General features: G+C 34.9%; 1 protein-coding gene across 1 annotated transcript; it reads right to left on the bottom strand.

The window, feature by feature from the left end:
* Window positions 1-13,801: 13,801 nt before the first annotated feature.
* LOC121500329 (olfactory receptor 8B3-like) lies at window positions 13,802-17,164 on the bottom strand. Its single transcript, XM_041771967.1, has 2 exons — window positions 17,154-17,164; window positions 13,802-14,738 (listed from the first exon to the last, which is right to left on the bottom strand). Exons 1-2 carry the CDS (start codon window positions 17,162-17,164, stop codon window positions 13,802-13,804), a joined length of 948 nt encoding a protein of 315 aa, XP_041627901.1.
* Between the last annotated feature and the right edge of the window lie 1,074 nt (window positions 17,165-18,238).

Below are 18,238 nucleotides of genomic sequence, written 5' to 3'. Positions count from 1 at the left end.
CAATTTTAAAAGTTGGCCATAAAGTATTGTTAACTATAGTGACAATGTTGTACATTGGCTCTCCAGAACTTAGGTATCTTGCATGAAGAAAACTTTGCACACCTTGACCAATACTATAACAAAGATTCCCTTTTCTCCACAACTCACCAAAGTCTATTGTCTTTTTGATAAGAGCTATTCAAACAGACATATGGTGATATCACATTGGGGTTGGCATTTGCATTTCCTTGGTGATAATGATACTGTGCATCTTTCCAAATACTTTTTGGTCTTTATAAGTATATAAGGAATACTTATATGTATTCTTTAGAGAAATGTGTTTTCAGGTCCTCTGCTCATTTTAATAGTTATTTGTTTTGTGTTGTTACTATTGAGTTTCAGGTGTTCCTTACATATTTTGGATATGAACTTTTATCCAACATGTGGCTTACCAACATTTACTCCCATATTATAGATTGCCTTTTCATGTGGCTGATTGTTTCATTTGCTCTAAAGTTTTTTTATCTAAGGTAATCCCACTTACTTATTTTTGTTTCTTTTGTCTGTTTTTGGCATCATATCCAAGAAAATCTTCCTATTATGCAAGAATTTATATCTGCATTTTCTCATGTATTCCATTGGCCTCCCTGTACATCTTTATTCCAACACCACACTGTCTTGGTTACTGTAGCTTTGTAGTAAGTTTTGTAACCAGAAGTATGAGTCTTCCTGCTTTTCTCTTTTCAAGATTGTTTTTGCTGTTCAGTGATCCTTGAGTTTCCACATGAATTTTAGGATGGGTATCTCTATTTCTGCAAAAAAAGTCATTGGAATTTTGACTTGGATTGTGTTGAATCTGTAGATCATTTTGGGTAGTGTTAACATCTTAATAATAGTAAGTCTTCCAATCCATGAACATAGAGTATGTTTCCATTTATTTATGCCTTTTGTATTTTCTTTTCAGCAATGTTTTCTTTGCTTTCATTTTACAAGTCTTCTATCTCCTTGGGTAAGTATTTGATTCTATTTATGCTGCTATAAATGGAATTGTTTTTTCTTAATTTTATTTAAGGATTGTTAATTGTTAGTGTTTATAAAGGCAACTGATCTTTGTGTGTTGACTTTGTATCCTAACCAAACTTTCTTATTCTCCTTTGTGGTTTTAATTTTTTGTTGACCCTTTAGAATATTCTACATATAAGATCCCAACTTTTGAGAAGCTAGATTATTTTCCTTCTTCTTTTCCAACGTGGATACTATATATTTCTATTTCTTGTCTAATGTCCTGGCTAGAAATTCTAGTGCTGTGTTGAGAAGCTAGATTATTTTCCTTCTTTTCCAACTTGGATACTATATATTTCTATTTCTTGTCTAATGTCCTGGCTAGAAATTCTAGTGCTGTGTGGGAAATATCAGAAAGGGAGACAGAACATAAAAGACTCCTAACTCTGGGAAACAAACTAGGGGTGGTGGAAGGGGAGGTGGGCGGGGGGGGGGGGGTGGCGGTGACTGGTTGACGGGCACTGAGGTGAGCACTTGATGGGATGAGCACTGGGTGTTATCCTATATGTTGGCAAATTGAACACCAATAAGAAATAAATTTATTAAAAAAAAAAAAAGAATAGAGGCTGTGAGAGTGAGTGACCCTGAACTAGGAGAAAAAGCTCCCAGATTTCACCATGAGTATAATGTTCCCTAGGTTTTTCAAATACAACTTTTATTCTGTTGAGGTAGTTGCGTTCTAGTCTTAGTCTGAGGAAAATTTTTATTATGTGATGCCTGGGTGGCTCAGTGATTAAGCATCTGCCTTCTGCTCAGGGTGTGATCCTGACGACCCAGAACCGAGTCCCACATTGGGCTCCCTGCATGGAGCCTGCTTCTCCTTCTGCCTATGTCTCTGCCTCTCTCTCTCTTTCTCTCTTTCTCTGTGTCTCTCATGAATAAATAAAATCTTTAAAAAAGAAAAATTTTATTATGAAAGGACGCTGAATTGGCCCAATGCTTTTTCTGAATCAATTGGCATGATTTTGTGTGTTTGTGTGTGTTTCCTTCATTTTATTAATATGATGTGTCACTTTGATCAGTTTCATATGTTGAACCACCTTGCATTCCTGGAATAATCTCATTTTGTATAGTCCTTTAAAAATGCTGCTGCATTTGATCTGCTAGTATTTGTTGAGGATATTTGCATTAATATTCATGAAGGAGATTCGTCTATAGATTTCAATTCTTGTAGTGTTTCTGTCTGCCTTCAATATTGGGGAACATACTTTCTATGTTTCTCTTTTCAAATCTACTGAGATTCAATTTGTAGCCTCACATACGGTCTACTCTGGAAAATATCCCATATGCATTTGAGAAAATGTGTGTTCTGCTGTTTTGCGGTAGATGTTTTATATATGTATGATAAAACTATTTGGTTTATTATGTTATTTAAGTCCTCTATTTCCTTCCTTATCTTATGCTTGGTTGTTCTATAAATTACTGAGAAAGTGGTACTGAACTCTTCAACTATTATAAATACTATTTTAAAGGACAATTTTGCCAGTTTTTGCTTCATATATTTTCATGGTTTCATGTTTACAACTGTTATATCTTCTTACTTTATTGGAATCTTTAAATAAGTATAGTTTCTTTGCATCTAGCAAACTTCTTTTTTAATTGTTTTTAATTTTAATTCCATTATAGTTAACACACAGTGTTATATTAGCTCCAAGTGTAAATATAGTGATTCAACAATTCTATGTTACTCAGTGCTCATCATGGAGTGTACTCTTTAATCCTATTTAATCCATCACCTATTTCACTCATCACTCCCTACCCTACCCCCACCCCCACCTCCGCCACCTCCCCTCTGGTAACCATCAGTTTGTTCTCTGTAGCTAAGAGTCTGTTTCTTGGTCTCTCTCATTTGTCACCCTTTGTTTATTTGTTTTGTTTCTTAAATTCTATATATGAATGAAATCATAAGGTATTTGTCTTTCTCTGACTTATTTAGCTTAACATTATACCCTCTAGCCCCATCTATGCTGTTGCAAATGGCAACATGCTTAATGTTCATGCTTTGTTATGGCTGAATAACATTCATATGTATACATATGTATATATATGTATATTTGGAGATATATATATATATATTGGAATGTTATGTCCATGTTATATATATATATATATCCTCTTCATCCATTTATCCTTTGATAAATATTTGGGCTGCTTCCATAGTTTAGCTATTGTAGGTAATGCTACAATATGTAGAGCTGTATATATCCTTTCAAATTATTGTTTTTGTATTTTAAAAAGATTTTATTTATTCTTGAGAGGCAGAGACATAGGCAGAGGGAGAAGTAGGCTCCCTGGGAGGAGCCTGATGTGGGACTCAATCCCTGATCCTGGGATCAGGCCCTGAGCTGAAGGCAGATGCTCAACCGCTGAGCCACCCAGGTGTCTCTGTTTTTGTATTTTTTAGATAAATATCCAGTAATGAAATTACTGGATCATAGGATAATTCTATTTTTAACTTTTTGAGGGAAATCCATACTATCGTTACAGTGGCTGCATCAGTTTGCATTCCTAACCAATAGTGCATGAAGGTTCCTTATTCTCCACATCCTTTTCAACAGTTGCTGTTTCTTATGTCAATTTTATCCACTCTGACAAGTGTGAGGTGATATCTCATTGTAGTTTTGATTTGCATATTTCCCTGATGAACAGTGATGTTAAGAATCCTTTCATGTGTCTGTTGGCTATCTATATGCCTTCCTTGGGGAAATATCTACTCATATTTTCTGCCTATTTTTTAATTGGATTATTTGTTTTTTAAGCGTTGAGTTGTACAAGTTCATTATATATTTTGGATATTAACCCTTTATTGGATATGTCATTTGCAAATATCTTCTCCCACTCCATAAGTTGTCTTTTAGTTTTGTTGACTGTTTCCTTCACTGTGCAGAAGCTTTTTATTTTTATATAGTCCCAACAGTTTATTTTTTATTTTGCTTCTCTTGATTCAGGAGACATATCTAGAAAAATGTTCCTATGGTGAAAGTCAAAAATTACTACCTGTGTTCTCTTCTAAATATAGGATTTTTATGGTTTCAGGTCTCACATTTAAGTCTTTAACCCATTTTGAGTTTATTTTTGTGTTTGGTATAAGAAAGTGCTCCAGTTTCGTTCTTTTGCATGTAGCTGTCTAGTTTTCCCAACACCATTTGTTAAAGACTATCTTTTTCCCATTGCATGCTCTTGACTCCTTTGTCAAAGATTAATTGATCATATAATCAAAAGTTTGTTTCTGGGCTTTCTATTCTGCTCCATTGGTCTATATGTCTATTTTTGTGCCTATATCATACTGTTTTGATTAGTACAATGTTGTAATATAACTTGAAATATGGGGGCAGCCTGGGTGGCTCAGCGGTTTAGTGCCGCCTTCCGCCCAGGGCATGATCCTGGACACCCGGGATCAAGTCCCACACCAGGCTCCCTGCACTGGCCTGTTTCTCCCTCTGCCTGTGTCTCTGCCCCCCGCCCCCTCTCTCTCATGAGTAAATAAATAAAATCTTAAAAAAATATATGAAATTGTGATACCTCCAGCTTTGTTTTTCTTTTTCAAGATTGTTTTGGCTATTCAGGGTCTTCTGTGGATCCATACAAATTTTAGGATTATTCGTTCTAGTTCTGTGAAAAATGCTATTGGTATTTTTATAGGGATTGCATTAAATCTGTAGATTGCTTTGGGTAGTATGGATACTTTAACAATATTTTTATTCCAATCTATGAGCATAGAATACTTTCCATTGGATTGTGTCATCTCAAATTTCTTTCATCAGTGTTTTATAATTCTCAGAATACAGGTGTTTCATCTCCTTGGTTAAGTTTATTCCTAGGTATTTTATTATTTTTATGGAATTGAAAATGAGATTGCTTTCTTAATTTCTCTGGGTTTTTTCATTATTCTTGTATAGAAATGAAACACATTTTTATACATCGATGCTGTATCTTGCAAGCTTACTGAATTCATTTATCCATTCTAGAAGATTTTTCATGGGGTCTTTAGGATTTTATAAATATAGGATAATGTCATATGAGAATAGTGCAAGTTTTACTTCTTCCTTACCAATTTGGATGCCTTTTAGTCCTTTTTATTTTCTAATCGCTGCCCTACAACTTCCAGTACTATGTAAAATAAAAATGTTGAGAGTAGATATTCTTACCTTGCTCCCAATTTTAAGGGGAATCTCAGTTTTTCAGTATTGAGTATGATGTCAGCTGCAGGTTTCTATAATGGCCTTTACTATATTGAAGTATATTTCTTCATGAATGAAGTTTCTATCATGAATGGTTATACTTTGTCAAATGCTTTTTATGCATGTATTGAAATAATCATATGGTTTGTATCCTTTCTCTTATTGATGTGATATATCACGTTAATTGATTTGCAGATATTGAACCTTGCATCCTGGAAATAAATTCAACTTTATCATGGGGAATGATTTTTTAATACATTATTGGATTCAGTTTGCTAATACTTTGTTGAGGATATTTGCATCTATTTTCATCAGAGATATTAACTTGTTCTCTTTTTTTGCAGGTCTTTATCTGGTTTTGGTACCAGGGTAATGCAGGCCTTGTAGAATAAATTTGGAAGTTTTCCTTCCTCTTCTTCTTTTGGGATAGTTTGAGAAGAGTAAGCACTATCTCTTCTTTAAATGTTTGGTAGAATTAATCTCTGAAGCTGTCTGGTCCTAAACTTTTGTTTGTTAGGAGTTATCTGATTACTGATTCAGTTTCACTGCTGGTAATTGATCTATCCAAGTTTTCTAATTCTCCTTGATTCAATTTTGGGAGATTATGTTTTTATGAATTTATCTATTTCTTCTAGGTTGCTCAATTTGTCAGCATATAATTTTTCATAGCATTCTCTTATAATCCCTTGTATTTCTGTGGTGTTGGTTGTTATCTTGCAAATTTCTTTTATTTAAAGTTTATTTGTTTTATATCAATATAGCAACCCTTGCTCTACTTTGGTTAGTATTTTCATAGAAAATTTTTGGCTTCCTTCACTTTCAACTTATTAGGGTCTTTAGGTCTAAGGTGAGTCTCTTATATATAGCATATAGTTAAATTCCTTTTTTAAAAAAAATCCATTCTTCCTGTCTCTAGTTTTTGTTTAGAGATTTTAATCTATTTATATTTGAAGTAATTATTGATAAGGAGGGATTTACCTCTATAATTTTACTATTTGTTTTCCACTTGTCTGCTAGCTCTTTGTCCCATATTTCCTGTAGTACTCTTTTGTTGTTGTTTAGTTGCTTTTGTACTGAAAGGTTTAAATATTTTTCATTTACTTTGAGTATACTCTATAAATATTTCTTTGTAGTTACCATGGGGATTACATTGAATAGCCTACCATTTTAATACTCTAATTTGAATTTATACCAACTTAACTTCAATAACATGTAAGGATTGTATGCTTTTACAGCTATACAACCTCCTTTCAGTGATTGATAATTAATTTACATGCTTTACTATCTTAAATTATGTAGGAAACTAAATGTGGTGTTACAAACCAAAGCTAATGTTAGCTTTTAGACCTTTACTTATTTTTTAACGCACCTGTCTCTTAAGTCATGTAGAAAACAAAACAAAACAAAAAAACTAGAGTTACATACCATTGTTATGATATTACCTTTTAAAATTGCCCGTGTACTTATTAATTGAAAACTTCATTTCCTTATGAGGCTTAAGGTTACTATGTAGCATCATTTCACACTACAGGACTCCGTTAAGCATTTATTACAGGACAATGAACTTTTTAAGCTTTTGTGTATCTGGAAATATCTTAATTTCTTCTTCACTTTTGAAGAAAAGTTTTCTTGGGTATAGGATTCTGGGTTGACAGTTTCTTTGGGAGGTTAACTTAGCACTTTGAACATATTAGCCCACTGTCTTCTTGCCTCCTAAGTTTCTGATGAGAAATCTGCTAAGTTTGTTAATGAGCTCTTGTATGTGATGTGTCGTTTTCCTCTTGTTTCTATCAAGATTCTCCCTTTGGTCTTGCAAAAGTTTAATTTTCACGTGTCTAGGTATGAGTTCCTTTGAGTTCAACTTTCTTAAAATTCAATGCACTTCTTGGATGTTTATATTCATGATGTTCATTATTTGGGAAGCTTTAACCTTTTTTTTTTTTCAAATATTCTCTCTCACACTTTCTCTTCTCCTGGACTCTCACAATGAGTATGTTGGTGAGCTTGATGTTATCACACTGATCTCTTAGATTCTCTACACTTTTTTCAATCTTTTTTCTTTTTGTTCCTCAAATTTTATAAATTCCATTGTTCTACTTTTGAGTTCACTGACTCTTTTTGCCTGTTCAAATATGACTTTGAATTGCTCTAGTGAATTTTTCATTGCAGTTATTGTAATTTTCAGTTCCCGAATTTCTTTTTTGGCTTCATTTCAGGTTTTCTGTTTCTTTACAGACATTTCCATTTTGTTTATAAATTGTTTTACTGACTCTCTTGTCTTCTCCTTTACATACTTCAGCCTCTTGAAACAGTTACTTTAAGTCTTTATTTGGACGCCTGGGTGGCTTAGTGTCTGGTGGTTGAGTGTCTGCCTTCTGCTCAGGGCGTGATCCCAGGGTCTAGGGATGGAGTCCCACATCGTTCCCTGAAGGGAGCCTGATTCTCCCTTTGCCTATGTCTCAGCCTTTCTTTCTGTGTCTCTCATGGAAAAATTAATAAAATCTTGGGAAAAAAAGTCTTTGTTTAGTAGATCTGCCATGAAGTCTTTTTTAGGGACAGTTTCTGTTGATTGCTATTTCCTCTAAAGGGCCCAAACTTTTTGCTTCATTATATAGTTTGTGATTTCTTGTTGAAAACAGAACATATGAATTTAATAATATGGTAACCCTAGAAATTGGATTTCCCCCTTCACCAGGGTTTACTGTTTTATTGTTATTGTTTGTTTTTTATTTTTTTTATTTTTTTAAATTGTTGTAGAGTGTATTGGTGCCAAGCATCAGTCTGAGGTGTTAACTTAAGGTCTTTTCAGATTTTTCAGATGCAGCCCATCTCCCTATACATTTACAAAGAGTCTCTAATTTCTCTTGTGTATACAATGGCTTTTGAAAGTGCTTGTTTTTAAGGACTCTCAAAAGGCTTTCAAAGGCTGAAAAAAGAAAGCCAAAAAGAAAAGGGGCAAAAAGGGCACTGGTATTTAAACCTACTGGAACTCAATTCAGTAAGAAGGGAAGGAGCTTTCCACAGTGGAGGAGTGCAACAATAAACACTACTCATCTTTTAATCTGCACCTCAGAAATTGGAAGTAGCAATCATTAATCAGAGCATGTTTCCCCAACATATTTGGAGTACAGGGTCTTATTTACCCACTCTAGTTCCTATAAGTTGAATGCAAGCTGATTCTGGAGACATAGATGGCTATCTGCCACAAAGTTAGAGTGGAGGATGGGAGCTTCTACCATACTAAGAACTGAAATTGAAATTAACTGGAATATACCATCCGAGACTTTCCTAGAAATTGCAAGCCTTCAGTAGACTCTAGAGTTCCAAAATGGTTACATCAGAAAGACTCTACAAGTGCAATTTTTGTTGAGAAGGAGAGAGAGAATTCTGGTGTATTGTACTTAGCCATTCTCCTAGATTCCTCTTTTCTTTTTCTCAGCACTCCCTTTCCATATTCAGCTCTCCTCAACTCATCAATGACATTTATTCATGTTTAAACCTAGCACACACCTTCCCACAGTTCCATACTTGCTCATACATTCAAATGCATTCATAGGAGCCATGTCCTGTATTTATGAAGAAATATTTTGTTAACCTATCACTTTTGTCATTTAAAAATATTCCATTGAAATGATTTCAATGTCGTATGCTGTAGATATATCAAAACTTATCCATTTGCTCCATACTGATAGGAGTTCACTATCTTCCAGCTTTTTACCATCAAATCAATGCCATCACTATTATACATACATCTTTATATGACAGTAACTTTATTTCAATGAGATATGTTCCCAGAATGTTGTCTTTCATTTTGTACATTTATATATTGGATTTCCCAAAGACTATTGCAATTCATATTCCCATGGATAACTTATGAACTGTATTTCTTCTCCTAGTATTTTCTAAATTGCATTCCACTAAATATTAATGAGCTTGAGTATCCTTTTATAAATCTATAAACCTTTGAAATTCGGCTTTTTGTGACTTGTCTGTTAATGTCTTTCCTTCATTTTCTCTATGCCTAAATATTTCCATATTTCTACATTCCCAAATTCTTTTCATCACAGAGCTATTAAAAATAATGCCTGAAGAAGAAAAATAGAAGACTGTATGAAGAAAGTAGAAAAGGTTAATAAAATGAAATCATACGATATGGAATAAGAACTATATCCTCATTACCATTACCCTAAAAATAAATGACATATAACCCTCTGCAAATCTATACAATGGGATTGTACATTGACCTTCTTCTTCCCTCAGACACCAGTGGAAATTATTCAAGTATGGTAAAGGGATTGTCTCTGCCCTGGACTGCTCTGGATTACTTTGGAAGTGTTATTTGACCTCCACTGATTTCTTCTGTGTGAACCAATCAGTACTGTCAATGAAATGTGAAAGACACTTCCTGGACATTTTCTTCTTTGAGTACTTTGCTGTTATTTGTGTTATGAGTCATTTTAACTCACTAAAACCACTGTTCATGCTTTACAAGCTTTAAAAGAATGGTAAATTTTAAAATAATTTTAAAAATTCTGATAGATTTAGAATGAAAACACCTGGGTCCCCAACTCAGCTTCTACCATTTATAAATTGTGATTGGGAACAAGCCAATGAAATCTGAGAATCAGTTTCATCATCCATAAGTTGGAAACTGGATGTCCTTCCCAATTGACCTCCCAGTTCTTTGCTGAGAAGGACATGGACTGACAGATGTAACAGCACAAAGAAAACAGTAACACGACACACTGAGAGTGTCCATTGAAAGATGAATGGATAAAGAAGATGTGGTCTATATATACAATGGAATATTACTCAGCCATTAGAAACTACAAATGCCCACCATTTGCTTCGACGTGGATAGAACTGGAAGGTATTATGCTGAATGAAGTAAGTCAGTCGGAGAAGGACAAACATTATATGGTTTCATTCATTTGGGAAATATAAAAAATATGAATAATGGTGAAAGGGAATATAAAGGAAGGGAGAAGAAATGTTGGGAAATATCAGGAAGGGAGACAGAACATAAAGACTCCTAACTCGGGGAAACGAACTAGGGGTGGTGGAAGGGGAGGAGGGTAGGTGTTGGAGGGGAAGGGGTGACGGGCACTGAGGTGGACACTTGACGGGATGAGCACTGGGTGTTTTTCTGTATGTTGGTAAATTGAACACCAATAAAAATTAATTTAAAAAAAATAGTGAAAGAGATTAAAAGGGAAGGGAGAGAAAATGAGTGGGAAAAATCAGAGAGGGTGACAAAACATGAAAGACTCCTAACTCTGGGGAACAAACAAGGGGTAGTGGAAGGGGAGGTGGGCAGGGGGATGAGGTGACTGGGTGACAGGCACTGAGGGGGGCACTTGATGGGATGAGCACTGGATGTTTTACTATGTGTTGGCAAATCGAATTCCAATTTAAAAATATTCCCAAAAAAAAGAAATGTTAGGCAGAAATCTCATAAGACTTAAATACCCTGTGTGCACGTGTGTGTGTGTGTGTAGGGAGGCAATATAAATATGAGTTTAACAAAGCTGGGGTTCAGGAATTTAAAACACTAGAATTAAAACCCCTTTTACATCTGATTTTTGCCAATTCTTAACCTCAGCACAATCTGGACATGCCCATTCCAAACCTAATCCTGAGTAACAATAGTAGGTCACTTACAGAAAGTTCACATTAAACAACTTTACAGAATCAGGAAATTTTCTTTATGGTTTGTCTAAGAGGACCACTTTTTATTATAGCTGAGAAAATCGAAGCCTTCACACCAAATTACAAAAATCCCCTTCCAAATATACAGGCACAGGTGAATCCTATGGCTTACCTATTTGACTCTCAGCTGTGACAACTTCAGTAGCATTATACTTTCTCTCAAAACTCCTTTTATCACATTTCATATAACAAAAGAATACAAGACTACAGAGGATAACCCTATGCTGTGGATGTAAAACACCTGACTTGTTTCCTCTAACATATTCTTCCCTTTGAAAGAAGTTACAAACAGCTTCTTAGTACTTAAATTTATTAACAATAAATAAATAAATAGCCTCTACTAAAACTTTACCACCCTTAAATTTTACAATCTGTCTTTATGTCTGTTTTTCTTATTGTTTCCAAAGTAATCTGAAAGAATGGAACCTAATTTTAAAGAAAGAATTTTTTTCTGAAATTGAAAGATTTTATTTGTATTTGAGTGTCATCAAAAAAAATGATTAATGACTTTTAAATCCACTCTTTGGGCCACCTAAAATAGTAATAAAATACATAAAGAGCAAATGCACCTCTGCAATGTCTACAAACTATCTCAAATACCACAGCTATAAACTTTTTTCCAATATCGCAAACAATTTTATCAAAACATTTAGTAAAAGAAAAGCAAAATGAAAACTCCACCCAAGATCAGCTATTTCATATAAATAGTTAAGTGAAAATAAGGCATATTAATATTGAGGTAGAAGAAGGGGAACAGTAGTCATTTAAAAACCACAAAAAGCCAATAATCTAGCTATGCTAACTTTCAAAATACCTAAACAGAAAACATTAATATAGTAAATGTTATTAAAGTTATCTTAGAGGAGGGGCAAGATGGCGGAAGAGTAGGGTCTCCAGGTCACCTGTCCTCAACAAATTACCTAGAAAACCATCCAATCATCCTGAAAATCTACGAATTCGGCCTGAGATTTAAAGAGAGACCAGCTGGAACGCTACAGTGAGAAGAGTTCGCGCTTCTATCCAGTAATAATACAAGAAATTATAACAATAAAAAAATAAATAAATAAATAAAGTTATCTTAGAACATGTTTAAATTACCACTTCACACATCATATTAATGATTTTTGAATAATCATTGTTTTGCCCATTCTCTCAAAAGAAAAACAATCCACATCCCATTATAGAAAAGACATCATCACAATTTCATTTATTCATCAAATAGTTCTTTCAAATTGCCATTGTTCTTCCAGCTTTTGCACTTGAAAATCCATATGGGAGTAGCATATGGAAGCCACAAAAACAAGAGTGATGTTACTGTTTCTAGTTCCATCACTCCTATGAGTTTAACTTTTTAAAATCAAATAACTTCAGCTTTTATTCTATCCAGAGAAATTCTATCATCCACATAATATTCTAGAGCCATCCCAAAAGTAAGTTACAGAAAGCTTTATTTTCCCATCATTTTACTTTCTATTCCTTCTTCCCAAATTGAATTTTGATCACCATCCATTATTTTATCTCCTTAATATGCTGTCCTCACTTTACCTGGTTCCCCACAAATGTGGCCATAGTATTGGTATTCATTCCCAAGACCACTATTAATATATGGTCATTGTGTATTATAACTTTTAATGAAAGCTTTATGGACAGTGAAGGATAATGACACTATTCTATGGAACAGGTTACAAATTCAGAATGAAATACAGTTTCTAAAAATCCCATTGTCCATTCGCTACTGATGTAGCTTTTATTTATTGGCCATATATCTCTTTGGGTTATACACCAATGGCATGCTCCTGGGAAAATTTTTCTCCTGTATCTGGTTCTTTGAATTACAAGACCCTGAAAACATTTCACATTCTTTTTTTCTTACAAAAAAAGTCAGCTTTCAAAATGGAAACATTTTCTCATATTTCATGTTTACTAAAATAGAAATAAAATTAATTAGAAAGTATACTAGAAATGGGGCACCTAGGTGGCTCTGTCAGTTAAACATCAGACTCTTGGTTTCAGCTCAGGTCATGATCTCATGAGATGCAACTCAACATTGGGCTCTGGGCTCAGCGAAGAGTCCACTTGAAGATTCTCTCCCTCTGCCCCTCCTCCCACTCATGCACATGCTCATGCACATGTGTGCTCTCTCTTTCTCTCTCTAAAATAAATAAATCCTTTAAAAAAAAAAGAAAGTACACTTAAAAAGAGTAGTTGGCTTGAAATCAGGTAGCTAGTAGCTTATTCTAGAATTCTTCATGAAAAGCTGTGTGACTTGAAGTTAACATTAATGGCAATATATAGATGTGTGACTTTAAGTGAAAAGAGGTAAATATGAAATCTTTACTAAAGAATTTTAATGTATAGGGTTTACATCTGCAAAGTGGAGTAAAATTGATAGCTGTCATGGAATCTGTTAGAATTGTGAAACACTGACATTTGAAGAAGTCACATTCCACAGTAGAAAGGAAAAAAAAGAGTACAGACAGATTATCTGATTCATGTTTCCAACAGCACATTACAGATGGCAGTTAAGAAACCCCACAAGGCACAAAGTCATACTGGTGTTATTTTATGATCTTTGCAGAATCATTCATCTTTTTCCAGGAGAAAAAAAGTCCATTAATGACAATAAAAATAGAGATGAATTTCTTCTTTAATGTTATTCTTAAATTGGAAAATAAGGGAAAGGAACAAAAGTTGCAAAAATGATGATGAAAGGAAGCAGACCAACCCTAAAAAAATTGGAACCAATTGAAATCAAATCTCCTTCACCACAGTGAGAAAGTAATAGGATAAGGTACTATCAGTAAAAATATTGTAAGTAAACACATGGAATCTCCCTGCCCTGTAACTTCCTGCAGAGACACTGATTCTGATCAAAACGTTCTTCTACTTAGGGTTTTTTGCAAAGCAATTTTAACATCTTTGTTCCTCAAGCTATAGATTAAAGGGTTCATCATGGGTACCACATTGGTATAAAAGACAGAAGAGATTTTTCCCTCATCCATAGACTCAGTGGATGATGGTTTAAGATACATAAATGCACCTGACCCAAAGAAGAGAGAAACAGCAATTATGTGGGAACTACAGGCACTGAATGCCTTGGACCTGCCCTCAGTGGAGCTTATGCGCAGGATGTTGGAGAGGATGAAACCATAAGACACAAAGACAGTGACACTGGGCACAATGATATTGATGCCCACCACAATGAAAACCACCAGCTCATTCACATACGTGCTGGTGCAGGACAGCTGGAACAGAGGGAGGATGTCACACAAATAATGGTTGATGGTGTTTGCATCACAGAAGGTCAGTCTCAGCATGCATCCCGTGTGGGCCATGGCACCTGAAAATGCCATCAAATATGAACCAAACATAAGGAGGGAACACACTTTAGGGGACATGACAACATTATACAAAAGTGGGTTACAGATGGCCACATAGCGATCATAGGCCATGGATGTCAGCACATAGCATTCAGAAACAACAAAAAAACAGAAAAAGTAAAGCTGGGTCATGCACCCTATGTAGGAGATAATATTCTTCTTGGATGTGAAGTTAACCAACATTTTGGGTGTAAACACAGAAGAATAACTGAGGTCTATGAAGGACAAATTGAAGAGGAAAAAGTACATGGGGGTGTGGAGGTGAGAATTCAGCCTGATAAGAGTGACCAAGCATAAGTTTCCTAACACGGTGACCACATACATGAGTAGAAACAGGCAGAACAGGGGGAGCTGGAGATATGGTAGGTCTGTGAGCCCCACCAGAATGAATTCAGTCACAAGAGAAGCATTTCCAGGAAGCATTCTTCTCTAAGGAGATCTGTGAACACAGGAGAAAATGGTTGCATTACAGAAAAACTTGCTCTTCCTGAAACAGCTTATCTTACAAGAGAGTGTGTACACTGGGAATGTCTGAGACTAGCCCAACCTGGACCCATCGAATCTACCTTTTCCCTTAGTATAGGCTAAGTGACGCAACTTTCTCTTACTAGAGTCTTTTTTTTTTTTAATGATAGAGAGAGATAGAGAGAGGCAGAGACACAGGCAGAGGGAGAAGCAGGCTCCATGCACCGGGAGCCCGACGTGGGACTCGATCCCGGGTCTCCAGGATCGTGCCCTGGGCCAAAGGCAGGCGCCAAACCGCTGCGCCACCCAGGGATCCCTTACTAGAGTCTTAATAAGGTAAATATAGCAAAGGGCATCACAGACTTAACAGCAGAGGGAAAGCCAGGGCTGTCATATGTAAATGTCACTGCTGGAAGGCCAAGGGTCAGTAAGAAGAAGCATGGCCCAGGATAGAATCATGCTTCCCTGATCGCACTATTTCTTTATTCACTGGAACCATCTTACCAGAAAAATTGGAGGTAGAGACCCTAACAACCTAAAGCTGGTCTCTAATGAGCCAGATTAGACTTGGTGGATTGGAAACCATGAATATTGTTCCTAATCCAACACCAAGGGACCAGAGTCTAGGGGAGATTGAGTTACTCTGCCATGTCACAGATAAAAAATCATAAATCCAGAAGATTGAGAGCTCCATCTATGGAAAGGGAACTTACTGAGATACTGCATCCACTCTCTAATTTCCCTGATCTCATTCTCTAATTTCCCTGAAGCATATTCTTCTCCCCATTTCACTTGAGTCTCAGGACTACACAAAATGGGAAAGAAAGGGGCTTATCTTAGATTTTTAGACTTCCATCTCAAAATAAGAAGGACATCGATATAAACAAAATCAAGACACTCACCCTCCTTAGACAAGAAAACATCAGTACTTCCTTATCTTTGGTATTTATCCCCGTGGTCCTGGAAGGGCAATTTCAGGCTCTGAGGCTTAGGTTTCTTTAATTCTAAAAAGATTTAGCCCAAACTTAATTTCAAATACGGCCTTCAAATATTGCTGGACTTCAAATCATTATGATTTGAAAGATTATAACTTTGAGTTATCTCAAGCAGTAGAGAAAAGTAGTCTTTTCATCACATTTTCTGCTTGATAAAAGACACGGAAGATTGAATGTGAGTTGAATGATAAAGTGCACTTGGTTATAAAAACAGGGTAGAAGTTTGCTCAGTCTCTTCCCCAAGGAATAGATTCTATATGTAAAAGGGAAACAAGGGGATTAATTGCTTTCACACCCAGGACCACAATCTCTATTTAGTCCCTTAGGGACTCAGTATCTAATCAAGTTTACACTCCACTCTCAGGATTGTACATCCCTCAAGGCAAAAGCAAAAATAAATTCCTTTCTTTCTACCATTTTCATCTATTGCACAAGTTCGTTCTTTCTTTCCATATTCTAAATGAAAAATTTCCATAGGATCTGCCTATAGGCTTCTATATTTCTCTACATGAAATATTTCAAAGATTGCAATAATTCAATTCAGTTGTTGTCTCTCCTGGATTACCTCCATAAAGAAAGGTTAATGCCTTTCTCTCTTATAAAGATTTTTTAATTTCTTATTTTTTTATTCCAGTATAATTAAGGTACAGTTTTATTAGTTTCAAGTGTAGTGATTCAACAATTCTATACATTACAAAGTGTTCATCACAATAAGTTTGCTCTTAATCACCTTCATTTATTTCACCCATCCTTCCATCCACCTTCCCTCTGGTAACCATCAGCTTGTTCTCTATTTAAGAGTCTGATTTTTTTTAAATGACTGATTTTTTTTTCTTTGTTTCATTTTTTCTTTGTTTTGTTCTGTTTCTTAAAATCCACATATGAGTGAATATGGTATTTGTCTTTCTTTGGCTGATTTATTCCACTTAGCATTATACTCTCTATATACATCACCATTGTGGCAAATGGCAAGATTTCATTCTTTTTTATGGCTAATATTCTATTGAATTTACATACCATCTCTTCATTCATCCATCAATGGACACTTGGGTTGCTTTCATATTTTAGCTTTTATAAATAATGTGGGTTCATGTAACTTTCAAATTAGTGTTTTCGATTCTTTGGATAAATATCCAGTAGTGGAATTACTGTATCATAAGTAACTCTATTTTTAACTTCTTGAGGGACCTCAATACTGTATTCAACAGTGACTGCACTAGTTTGCATTCCCACCAACAGTGCATGAAAGTTCCGTGTCCAATGTTGTTGATTTTAGCCATTCTGACAGTTGTGAGATGATATTCCTCACCTCACATAAGTGAGTGATGTTGAGCAAATGTTCATGTGTCTGTGGGCCATCTGTATGTCTTCTCCTGGAGAACTGTCTGCTCATGTCTTCTGCCCATTTCTAAATTGAATTACTTTTTGTGTGTTGAATTATATAAGTTCTTTATACGTTTTGGATACTTACCTCTTTTTTTTTTATATTTACCCCTTGTTGGATATATCATTTGTAAATGTCTTCTTCTGTTCAGTATTCAGTGGGTTGTCTTTTTGTTTGCCGTTTCCTTTGCTGTGCAGTTTTTTATTTTGATGTAGTCCCAATAGTTTATTTTTCTTTTGTTTCCCTTGCTTCAAAGAGACATAACTAGAAAGATGTTGTTATGGCCAATATCAGAGAAATTATTCCTTGTGCTCTTCTAGAATTTTTATTGTTTCAGGCCTCACATTAAGGTCTTTAATCCATTTTATGTACATTTTTGTGTAGGCTGTTAAGAAAATTTCTTTTTTTTTCTGTAGCTGTCCAGTTTTCCCAATACCACTTGTTGAAGAAACTGTATTTTTCTGTTGTATATTCTTGCATCCTTGGTCTAGGACTAATTGATCATATAATTATAGATCTATTTCTGGAGTCTCTACTCTGTTATACTGATCTATATTTCTATTCTTATGCTAGTATCATACTGTCTTGATTACTACATATTTGTAGTATAACTTGAAATCTAGTATTGTGATACCTACAGCTTTGTTTTTCTTTTTCAAGATTGTTTTAACTATTTGGAGTCTTTTGTGGTCCCACACAAATTTTAGTATTAATTTTTCTAGTTTTGTGAAAAATGCTGTTGATATTTTGATAGAAATTACATTAAATCTGTAGACTTCTTTGGGTAGTGTAGAATTTTAACAGTATTTGTTCTCCCAATCCATGAGCATGAAATATGTTTGCAATCGTTTTTTGTCATCTTCAATTTCAGTCATGTTTTATAGTTCTCAGAGAACAAGTCTTTTATCTCCTTGGTGAAGTTTATTCCTAGGTATTTTATTATTTTTGGTGCAATTATGTATGGAATTGTTTGTTTAACTTCTCTTTCTGCTACTTCATTATTAATGTATAGAAACTCAATGGATTATGCATATTGATTTTGTATCTTGCAACCTTACATTTATCAGTTTAGTAGTTTTTTGG

The sequence above is a fragment of the Vulpes lagopus genome, chromosome 10 (genome assembly GCF_018345385.1).
Source record: "Vulpes lagopus strain Blue_001 chromosome 10, ASM1834538v1, whole genome shotgun sequence".
NCBI lineage: Eukaryota > Metazoa > Chordata > Mammalia > Carnivora > Canidae > Vulpes > Vulpes lagopus.
The sequence above is the reverse complement of the archived record's forward strand: the minus strand, read 5'-3'. Positions and strand labels throughout refer to the sequence as shown.